Source organism: Crocodylus porosus, unplaced genomic scaffold (genome assembly GCF_001723895.1).
Source record: "Crocodylus porosus isolate Cpor-Errol unplaced genomic scaffold, CroPor_comp1, whole genome shotgun sequence".
In the NCBI taxonomy this organism is placed as follows: Eukaryota; Metazoa; Chordata; order Crocodylia; family Crocodylidae; genus Crocodylus; species Crocodylus porosus.
In genome coordinates, this window is record NW_017728909.1 from 1,519,648 (window position 1) to 1,531,896 (window position 12,249).

At 38.5% G+C, this 12,249-nt stretch overlaps 1 protein-coding gene across 1 annotated transcript in view; it reads right to left on the reverse strand.

Moving 5' to 3' along the window:
* Positions 1–7,194: 7,194 nt before the first annotated feature.
* The window catches only part of ST8SIA3 (ST8 alpha-N-acetyl-neuraminide alpha-2,8-sialyltransferase 3), a 27,014-nt gene continuing 21,959 nt past the window's right edge, over positions 7,195–12,249 (reverse strand). The window contains exons 2-4 of the mRNA XM_019531675.1: positions 11,862–11,984; positions 9,105–9,662; positions 7,195–7,771 (exon numbers count right to left, since the gene is read on the reverse strand). Coding sequence (XP_019387220.1) covers positions 7,489–7,771; positions 9,105–9,662; positions 11,862–11,984 — 964 coding nt within the window. The 3' untranslated portion in view covers positions 7,195–7,488. The remainder of the gene's footprint in view (positions 7,772–9,104; positions 9,663–11,861; positions 11,985–12,249) is intronic.

Sequence of the window (12,249 nt, forward strand, 5' to 3'; positions counted from 1 at the left end):
CTCACCTGTTAAAACAAACGTTAAGCTGGTAGCCAGAATGACTTTACATGTGTCCTACTTAAATGTAGCATTCACTGAAAAGATGCTAGGAATTAAAATGTGAAATAAAGATATATAAAGTAAGAAAAAGTAATATGCATACATTTCAGTTTTTTATGTACATTTCTATTTTTGTGTTTTTCTACTTCATGAACCTGTACTCAATATAAAAAATAACATCTTAGCTCAGTTCCTGTACTACATTCTCACACTTCTTTGTGAGTTTATACATGCATATTCTCATACTCTTGCAGGTCTTCATAATAGGTTGGATGGCTTTTACCCACCAAGAAAAAAATATGCATGTAGTTACGCACATATAAATTTAATCCTGCTCCTCCTCTCACTGAAGCCAATTGGAGGTTTGTCACTGAGGTCAGTGGAAGCAGGAGAGGTTTTTAGGGAGTGTACGATGGTAATAAGAACAGAGAAAAGTCCTGAGGTCCTCAGACCTAAGATCTTATCACTTAGGTGTATGAAGCCTAGGTCAACTATTATGGATAGAATGCATACAGTCCACTTCACCTAGTGAATGCTGCCCTAGAGCAGCATTCGTACCATGAACCCTGTAACTTTTTCATAACTCATCTCCATTTTCAAACAATCCCATGGTAGATATTCTGTCTTCCCAAGACAGGGCCATATAAGTTCAGGGCCCTGATTGTCCTTCTCCTTGGAACCAAAAACAATGGTTCCATTTAACTGAAAGTAAAACTGCTTTATAGTCACATTTCTTATTTATATCATGTTGCATGTATTTTCATTTGTCTGTATCTATCCATCTAGACATTCAGTTATAGCAATGAATATTTTCCCTGTATTATCATAAACGTGTGTAGATAGATATAAACAAGATGGAATACAGGCTACGAGGGAAAGGAAAGAAGAGTCTAGTTAATAAGGTAACACATTCAGCTGAGATTTCCTCTCCTGGGTACAGAAGAGTGCAATTAGTACCTTCCTTCGTGTAGGGGAAAAAGAAAGATGTACCAAAGGGGACAAACTGAAGGAGTTCCACATCAGTCTGCCTGAGAGAGAAACTAAGTCAGAGCTTACCCACGGTCTCCCTACTCCTGCTGCTTCTCCATGGAGCACCATTCATTTTCTCATCTATACATACCCCTTAGCTCTGACCTGCCAATGAAACACAACCAGAGTCCACCATCCTTATTCATCATGGGAATCATCATGGAGTAAGGTGCTAACATCTCATTGTAAGAGTGGCAAAATCTGGACCTTCCTTTGCTTTGGCCTCTGAACAGTGCAGCACCAAGCACAATTGATCAGATCCCTGACTCTTTTTCAGGGTCATCTATCACCAGCGATTCATGTTTCCTCAGTTAAAAGGGAGAACAGCTTTTTTCTTCCATGTAAAATCAGAATTATATGGCCCATGAGAACAGGATCTGCCCCATAAATACTGCGGCTGTTTTAATTTGCATAATGCATCCAATCATTTTGGTTCTAACTGAGAGAAGAACTGAAAGAACGTACAGGAGAATATACAGCTACGAACACCACACATTGTTTTACCAACCCTCTTCTATATTGCAGAAAACCTGAACAAAGAATATTGATACTAAAAAGCAATTTACTTTGGGCTGTAACATGCCATTGATTTTGAAGCAGAACTCCTCATTAAAATCAATGGTTCTGAAATGTTCAATGGGGTTCTGAAAAATCAATGGGGATTTTTTCTTAAAAATCAATTATATGATATGGTCTTTTGTCAATTTTTTTGAATTCCTATTTCTGTACATTTTAAGTCATATTTTTGTTTTTCACCTACCACCCAGTCCCTCTTTCTGCTTTGTAGACCTATAGAACTGAGCTTGGGACACTAGAGTATGTTTTCAAGAACAAAATTCTCTTCTCAGGTGAACAAACTGGATCTCACCTCTGACATCCTATTCTTAAGAACTCCATTCATATGGAGAAAGTGGAGCTTTGGAGTGTACCCATACTATGTCGCTCAGGGAGATCATGTCTGCCTCATGGTGCCGTTATGACATTATTAGAACTTGAATAGTTTTAAGGGAGACAACAGTTGTTAAAACTAAACAGGTCATTTCAGGACTAGTGTCAACAACACAGCTTTGAAGTTCATTTCTTTTAGCAACTAATTAAATGTCCTGTTTCAGAAGGGTCCCTTCTCTTTTGTTGGGCTGCTTGTGCCCACAATATTTGCAGCTGTGAGTGCAGGCACAGAAGCAGGGCCCTGACCTCATAAGAAGACATACTCACAGAAATCATGGCAAGCACGGTTATGAAAAGTGAGAGACGAGATGCATGGGGAATGGAAATGTCACTCTGCGAAGGACTGCACTACTTTATGTTGAAATAAGAACATTTCAACATATGCTATGGAAAAGACTGTTCTGGGTCAAATGAAGTATTCTGTTTCAATTTCTACTTTTTCATACATTCTAGTGTGAAATACAATAGCATATTTCAAACATTCTAAACAAGCAAGGGAAAAGTCAAGTGCATCACTGCAACCTTTGAAACAGAATGAGTTGAAGGTATCAGAACATTTCTTCATCTATTTTCTCCTTAATGAAATTTCAGTTTTACGAGGTGTTTTATTTGTGATAGATCTCCTTTCTCCAATGGCAAGTGATTCTACTGAAGTTTTTCTGACTAGCCCTGCTTAAGACCTAAATCTGCTTCCGGCTTAGAAAATGGTACAGAGGTGCAGAGTCAAACTCCCCACCAGAATGGCACCCCCAGATCTAGATTCAGATCCACATACTGTTGCTGTAGTAAACAGTGGCACTCACACCGAACTCCACCAGAGTGGGGATATAGGTAGGTAGCAGGTAAGTTTCAGATTGTTTCAGCTCATCGCAGTGTATCAGTTGGAGCTCTGACTTTGGTGAATTTTTCCTCCAAGGAATGTTTTGCTGTGAAAAAACTACTTCCTTATAAAAAAAGTTTTACTGCATTTTTACCGTCCAATACCCTTTCCAGATGCAGGAATCCTCCATGCGTAGTACCAGTGACATCAACAGAATGAAGTCAATTGAAACTACTCATGGAGCAGGATGCTATTTAACCAGAGGAATGGTGTCAGAATCTGCCTCTAAACAGACTGTCCCCCTTTGTGAAAGTGTCTCTCAAAGAAGCTCCATCTGAGTGAATGGAAAGAACATTCATTCAGACTAGTGCATAATCACATGTGATTACATGTAATTACATTAGCAATTGAAACTACGGATGCAATGTAAACACTGTATAGTAGCCAGTCAATGACTTTTTTGGTCAATGTGTTTCTTTTTATACAAGGCAACAACTGAAAAATAAATACAGTGCATTGGCTCCAGCACTGAAATAAATACAATGCTATTTTTTTCTTATTTGCTTAATGAAATTATTAAAATTATACTTTCTCACTGTTGAAATGAATAATTAATCTTTCCGTTAAAATATTAGCTGCCCACCATGAATCATCCCGCATTATTTCTTATTGTCTAGTGGCTGAGCTTTGTGGGACTGTAATTCCCTCTCCTCACAGTACATAGCATGCTAGAATGTCTGGAGAATTAAGCGTGTGCTGGCAACTATGTGTGCATGTCAAGTTAGACTGTTATACATACCAGTGAATTACAAAGGGATTAACCCACCTTAGCAAACACACATTTATTGTACAATCCACTAGTGAAGTACATTGGAAAAGATTAATGATGCACCTCGTCCATAATTAATGCAAACCCCGCTTTACATGAGGTGTATTTTTCCTTTAAAAAAAATAGAACATTTTACCCTTACCATATATAAAGCATGAGGGAGGAAAAGGCCCCTTTCCCTACAACTTAGTTTTTGAGGTTATTGCTTTTTTCTCCCTCCTGCTGTCAGCTACCATCGCAACTTGCTGCCGCCTTTGGTGGATATCATACAGCAGTTTCATCCAAAGAACATACCAGTGCCACTAGTAGAAAATGCCCTGTGCATGAGAAGGGTATATCTATCCTTGTCTCCCAGTGCATCTCACTGAACTTCAAGAATATCAACCATTACAGCACAAAATAACAATCACCCCACAATGCAACAATTTTCACTATATAATGTTATATAGTAGTTTGCAGAACAGGAGTCACAAGGTATGGGTCTGATCTTGCAAAGCTTTACTGGAGTGACTTCAGTGGGGCTATTTACATTCTGAAGGGTTTGACTGCAGCCTAGTTCCTTCACCTGGTGATATCTTAATTTGTAAACTCCTTGAGGAAGAGCCCATTCTTTTGTTCTGTGCCTAGCACAACTGAACTCTGATTAGGACTGCCACATGCTACTGCCACACAAATAATAGTATGTATAGCAACATGATACAGTCTTAATGGTAATACTTGTAAGAAGTCATACTGTAGTGCATGAATACTGAATTAATTAGTAAGAGCGAGGAATATTTGAGGTATCAGGAATGCCCATGCAAATTTATGCAACTGCAATAATGAGTGTTAAGTCATTTAGGCTTTCTCCCAGGACAAAACCTTTTATTCTGGGACCCTACAGATGTACAAGTCATTGTTCTACTTTTAGGACTTAGAAAATATCTGATATAACACTTTTCCCTGAATAATTGGGGACAGTTAATTTGAGTTAATTGCCATTCAAGGTAGACAACTGTCCCCGCTCTTGTCATGATGTAAGTTAAAGCCCAGGACACTCAGATCCAAGAGAAACCAGATGTCTATTTTGACCCTCACTAACATTATGATTGTGTGCTCTACGCTCTGAGAGATTCAATCAAGTTTGAAACTCATCCTTAAGACTTTGAAATTTCCATTAAAAAAAAACCCCCAGCAAATTTGGGATGATTTACATCCTTTCCTTCAGTTAAAATTGGGAGGAAAGGAGGAATTTTCAAAATGGTTTTAAAACTCCTGCTGTTTTGGGATTTCCATTCACTGAATGGGGCTTATGTTCATCATAGTTAGCAATGATATTAGTAACTCTGTGCAAGACAGGCTGAACTGGAGGAATCACAGGGCAGGAACAGCTTTCCCACCAGAAAAAGATAAGAATCAGTGCATGTGAAAGCTTTCCCAATGCTAGAGCGATGGGCTTCATGTTCTCCTTATATGTAAATCCTAGAAAGGGAGCATTAGAAGTCAAGATAGGGAGCTTTAGTTGCTGGGTATTAAGGGTAAAATTTGCCCTATTAAAGTCATTGACTTTGTTAGGACCAATATTTTACCAGAGATGCTTGGGGAAGTAGGTTGAATAGAGTACCAGCCCCCATCTCCATTCTTCACTGGTGCTGGCATGGCCATCTTAAGTCAGTGGAATAGTGCCCTTGCAGAGCCTTCAATAGGTTCCAAGGAGATGGAAAAATGAGTGCATATTGATCCACGTATTCTTTAGCTTATACTAGAGAATTTCATTCTTATTTTCTATTTCTGCTTTGTGGATAATTAATCTTAGAAAAATTGAAATAGCATCATAAGTCATATCTACATCCAGGGCATAGTTACACCACACAGAATCATCTAAAAAGGGTTAAAATATAGAATAATAAATCTAATAAAAATGATTTTGAAAATCTATATTTACCTTAGACTTAATGGTGATTATTTTTAAAATTTGGGACCTAAGAATCAGTCACCTACATAAGGGGCCTGACTTTCAAAGATGCTTAAAACCTTGTATTTCCCATTGACTTCAGTGAGTGCACATCATCTGTGAAAACCAGGCTCCTAGTTTACTTGACTAATTATGCATTGAATCATCCAAATTTGAAAATTTTACCCAGTAATTTTATTTCTGACTGTCTACATTAATCTTACTCTCATTTCTCTTAAATAAAATCTACCATTTAACTATGTTTCATTGTTATATTATTTTTTCAGGTGTCATTATGTTCACTGGTTACAGAGCAATACAATGATTGCCTGGTTTCAGCAAATTTTGGTGGGGGTACACGAAAAGATGGGGTACAGTATTTTGGCTATTTTATAGGGATGGCATATTTTAGAATATAATATAATGAATTCCCCAAACATACAGACTAACAATGCTGGAAGTACAGCGGTACTGAAAGAAAGAAAGAAAGAAAGAACAATCTAATGTCTATCACAGGCAGGATCCTGTACTGAGCTCCTCGTGGGTGGGTTCCAGAACTGGCACGCAGTACATTGCAAAAGTGGGGTTTTGTGTGGTAGTGCAATGGCTATGAAGTAGTAAGCTTGCATCTTACAATCATTTTAGAATATATGGTTCCTGTGCTTAGGGAAGAGGGGGAATGTGGCAAGCACACTGAGGAAGGGAGTTTGAGAATAGAACAGTCTAATGCAAAGGATCTGTTACAAACCTTGTGGATTAATGGGAAAAAGAACCCTTGCTTGGATGCCTAGACCTCTTCGTCACAGAATACAAAGTTTAAAAATTGGCTATTATTCATCTTGCTACCTCAATTTTAAAACCAAAGGGACAAATTCTGTTGCATTGAAGGCAATGACAACATTCCCATGCATTGGGATTTGGCCCAAATTGAATTAAAACACTGAAATACCTATGAGTAATATATGTATTCAGCTATGGCAAGGCCTATATTTTGACCTCTCTTAAATAGTAATCCTAGGCAGATATAAAATTCAATACCCCTGAAAATATACACACTGTGGAAATCAGGATCTACTCTAAATAATCTGAAATTGATGGCAAATTATAACACTAAGCAACTTTCTTCAGTGGCCTTAGTAATATATACATGTTGCACAATTTGATAATAATAGATGTAAACCAAGCAAAATCTTTTCAAATTAATGTTTCTAATTCTAATCCTCATGGAACAGTAAAATTTGGAGATTGAGACGCATTTAGTGTCATTTTAAAATAGATATGAAAATATTTTAAAATGTGTTTAGTATCATATCTAAAAATGAAAAATATCAATCACAAATAGTTTAAACCAGTGGTTCTCAAACTTTTTTGTACCCAGACCCATTTGTAAACATCGATGGCCAGTCCTGACCCAGTGCCCCTCACTCTTGACCCACTGACCCCCGCCCCCCAAGTCCCAGCCCCCCAGTGTGTGGGGCATGGGGAACACCAAGCAGCCCCTTGTAGGCTGTAACTCTGCCAGCTTGCAAAGGAAAAGACACAGTTTCCCACATTTTTCTCCTTTAAAGGAGAATCCATTTGTAAAGTGTATTTGTGACCCTTTCATATAATCTTATGACCCACTTTTGGGTTATGACCCACGGATTGAGAAATGCTGGTTTAAACTTCCCCATTTTGTGAATATTGTTAATACATTTTGATAATCACTTCTACACTGCTAAATATGCTAAAACCTTTTGATAAGCTATGATAAGGGTGATTAAAAATCATCTTTAGATTATGGAAAATATTTTAGGTTTTTTTTTCTTTTTAGGATTCTAGTTCAAAGCATGTTTAATTCAGTTTTGGGCACTTTTTAACCAACGATTTGGCACTTTGAGATTAAAGTTCTTAGGCACAACGTGACAAAGTCAGTTTAGTGAGTCCTTCCCCATGCATTTTGTAGAGCAGCTGGAACTCTGCAGGCAGCTGATGGGACTCCTGCCACTTGGTAGTAAACTTTGTTCCTTTTTTATCATAGTAATGGTATGGGAGGTCTTCCCTTGTGTTGGGATCAAATCCAAATGGCCAAAACCCATACAAATGGATTTCTTCACATATAGCAGAAGCAAGGGTGTACATTAGAATACCTGTGCTCAGTCGCTTGGGTGACAAATGTTTATTTTTCCAATACCTGCGAAATAATAAAGACATGTTGATTCAGGTGCAACTTCTGTATATGACCATTTAATAAGAAAAGAAGATTTGATTGTGAAGAATGCCTATATCCATAACTGATCATTTGAATAAGATCTAGGTTATTGTTACTAGTGGACATGTCTACATGAGATAGCGTTATGGCAAAAACTGTGCTAGTATGCTAATATTAGTCTACTGCTCATTAACCGTCACAAAAAGCATATGATCACATTAATGCTCAGTAGGGTACCTACTGCACATTTATTTAGTGCTCCTTTTGTAAGTACTACATTTAATGCTCAGTAGGCACTGTGCATTAATGAATGTGTAGATGCATTAATTAAGTCCTACTGTTTAGGCTTTAATAAAATAGCACGCATATAGCACACCCTGCTATAAGACAATATCTTTGCATTAAGTTACCTTGGACTTCTTTGTCCTTTCTGCAATGAGGCCGGTTAGGACTTATAATTGTTAGTCACCAAAACCCTGATCTTGCAAGTAATCTTATGAAGGCAACTTCCCTGCATCAGTGAAGAAGCCCACTGACCTCTTCTAAGTTTCACATAGTCTCTATCTACCTATACAAAGACTACTGCAAGATAAGGTCTGAAGGTAAAATTCATCTTTGTGCAGACAGACAACACAAAGCTTATGCAGTCTAAGCCTGTTGCTGTACTCTGTATACAATCCCACAAACAACATTTAGAATGTAAACTTGCCTCAAGTGCAACCCTTTTTCTGTAAGAGTCATCTACTTTACATGATCATTTTAGCTATATCTTGGATTATCATTATTTTCTGTCCAGGCTTAGGATAGTATAGTGGCTTATTTATTATGGGTGATTCACAGCTTTGCGTGAGACCAGGACAAAAGCTATGGAATCATTTATCTCCCACTTGAGCCATATTAAATGGTACATTGGCCTGGTTATGGTCTTTGAGGGTTAATTTCACCTTAAGTACCAATTGTGTTCCTTGTGGAAGTCAATGCTAAAACTTCAAGTATCTTCAATGCAAAAGGGATTGAGTCCTAACTGTTTAGATATTGTGCATCAAATGAACTATAAAAGAAGATCATAAACAAATAGAAAAATAGGACTGTAAAAGACTTCAACCTACTGCTCATAGTAGGTTCATTCCTTTCTCAACCATCTCATCCAAGTGTTTGTCTAATCTGTTCTTAAATTATTCTTCCACTACTCTAGGCAATTGGTTCCAGTGCTTAACCAGCCTCATTGTTAGTTTTATTCATCATAGCCAACCTAGATTCAATGGCCAATTAGTGATATATGGTTTTATGAGTTAAATGTAAGAAAAATACACACCTGTTGACATGTTGCATTATATTCCCTGGCCAAGCCAACTGGACCTTTAATTGACCTCTGTGCTCAACAAAGAAGTCAACCAATGTTCTTGTGACGGTTGCTGAAGTGTGGAAGAAAAAAGCTGGGATCCAAAGAATGGCCCCATCAAGCTTTTTTAAACTTAGAAAAAAGTTATTGCGATCCTGAATGGTCAAAAGGTTGTTGTAATACTTTTCCAGGATGCTGGGGTTGAAGGTTGTAAGGTTGGTTTTCCTTCCAACATCTCTTTGGAAAGCCTCAGTTGGAGCAAAATTACAACGGAAAACAAAATCAGATTTATCTATTTCTTGTCCACACTGACTCCCTGTAAGGATTCCACTATTTCCAACCACAGCACAAATGTTATAATGCTTATTCAGGATAGGTGAGACATCTGGAAGCAATGATCTGAAGTTATTGCTAATAGAAAAAACATACTTATGGCTGGAATAATCATAATGCATCAGCTGTCCAATCCGAACACTATTCTTGGTCAAAGAAAAATTTTTTATCACATCAACATGCTGAAGAATTTCTCGCCTAAAATAAAATACAGAAACAAAACAAATATTTCATTAAGCTTTGCCCTTGCATATAGCTGAGAGATTTTCTTTCCTGTTATGATTCATTTTATTTGAAAAAAAAATTGAGTTAAATTAATCCCATTGAGGGTGGTGAGGTAACAGATTTCAAATGGATATGAACCAATGAGAGTTGTGACACCAGATTCTCAGGCAGTGTAAATTTTCATAGCTTTACTGAATTTAATGGGTGATGCTGATTTCCATCAGCTGAGCATGCCAGAGCTCTTGGCTTACAACACTGAGATTATAATACTTGTTTCAGTCTTTAAGTTGAAGGCATAAATCTGTAATGGTGTGCTGTTTGCATAGAATGAATTCAATCTCAGGCAGAGGGACAGCATAAAACTACATCCTGTTTATGTCCTACCGTGAGCATGGTAGTTAGATTTATGTTGGCTCTAGATTTCATACTGCAGAGCTTTGGTAAGGATGAATAGCTCATGTGCCAAGATGTACTCAAAGCAGTCAAGAATATTCAATTGTATTAACAGTAATGCAGCTGAATTTTTAATACAAGTACTTTTTGTATCCTCATTAAGAAGCTTTAAGTCACAAAGCAAGTGGCATTCAATTGTGTCCTCCTGGATAAATAGCATTATTTTAATGTCTTGCTTAGGCAAGTAAATTGGAGTTTTTAAAAGGGTATTATGAATACTGAAAATGCTCAGGAATTTCTCTTGCAGAGAATAAAAATAGAAAACAAACCATTACTGCCTTATCTGCTCATGTTTATGGAAAACAGCCTCTCTTCCAGCTTGCTAGCCTCAAATGTCTAAGCATTAATGGAATCCCAACGGATGCCCTAATTATGGGCTACTATTGCTGACAGCATAATGCAAAGAGAGATCTTGAGGCAGTAACTAAAATTAAGAAAGAGGTACAGCAAAGACATGAGTCAGGACTAGACAATGACCTAGAGACTCAGGTCACAGTAAGGGTTGGTACATGTCGCCATCACTCCAGGGTCACTGAGCCACAACTTCTTCTTTGCTCCCTGCAGTTATTGGAGCTGTGGTCATGCAATATGAACCCATACTTGCAGAAGATGATTCCCCCAAACCTCCATTTTGCTCAGTTGTATTGACCACTGAGTAGAAAGTGAGTTGAAGGAGTGCAATGGTGGGCACATAGTTAATCTCTTTTCTGTATTAGTAGCCCATGCTCTGTGTGAACTGCATAGGGATGTAAGGAAGGTTTCTACTCCCCAGATTGGTAGTGAATTCCAAGCCACAATCCAGCCATTAAATGCTGAAACACTGCTGGCAATTTTCAGAGAAAATATGGATCCATTAATAGTATTGGCCCTGACAATAACTTCTATTTTTAAGCAGAATTCTTCACTTACTGAAGAATGGTAGGATTTTTCCTTATTATATCACAGTTTTGAACTCTAGATGCATATCAGTAGAAATAATTCATAAAAAGACTGGTTTAGTTTTGCCAGCAGTAGTAGCATCACAAGTTAAAGAACAGCGACAATCATAGAATAGAAACCTAATATTCAGTTCATGTACATGGGAAGCTTTGAGGAAGCGAATGGAACCAAGACATAATTCCTCTTGAAATATTGTCAATTTGGGAAAGCTGAGGTGAAAACCATGATGCAAAAAAATGAATTTTAATTGACACCGACTTTTGGATATCTTACAACCCTATGGATTAGTTAGTCAGAAAGGAACATGCTTCTCAAGCAGAGTTATCCTGCTGTCTGTGTGACTATTGAAACATATTGTACATGTTGATGACGGTTGCATGCTGTTATATGTCAGAATTCAGTTGTTTTTTCTGAGATTTTCTTTGGACATTTATCCTGTAGCAACAGCCCTTTAACTAGTCCTCTGACAAACTGGGTCACATTTGGGTTTTTTTGGTACACTAGTGCGTAGGCCACTTTGTGGATTGTCAGTGAAATAACACATTACCAGAATGTAATGTTTCCTGTCCTATAAGTTATAACTTTTCTGACGTGGGGAACTGCTCTGACGCAGTCTTTGCTTCTGAGGTTGGGCAAGTTACACCCGGTTTAGCATTTATAATTTCCTGGTGACCTTCTCTCCCCCCCCGCAACTCCCCTATCAAATGATCAAGCTAATACACCAAGGAAACCCAGCCTAGGCCTTCACAAAGCAAGTGGTAGCATTTGCTTCTCTCTCACCTTTGATGTAAGAATGCCGTTCTGTTAAAGGTCCACCTGGAAGGCTTGTCTTGTAGCTCGTGTGTCAAAGAATTGGTGATTGGCACAAAGGAAGGGTCCAGAAACTTCAGTGCAAACTGGGATCTGCAAAGGAGGGTGTGTACACACACACACGCGCGAATATATACCCGTTAGCAGGCGGGTTCAGGGCTTGAGCCCCCGCTCCCGCTGCCTTGCGGATGATTGAGTCGTGGAGCAACACCCCCCGCCCCAGCTCCGCGCGGAGGGGGCAGAGGGAGGCTTTGCTCTGCAGCCTTCCTAAAATGGCCGTCAAAAAAATCCCTGCCCGCCGGCGCCGGGAGGCAGCGGCCGGCGCGGATCAGCACCGCGGACAGCGCCCGGGCGGCGC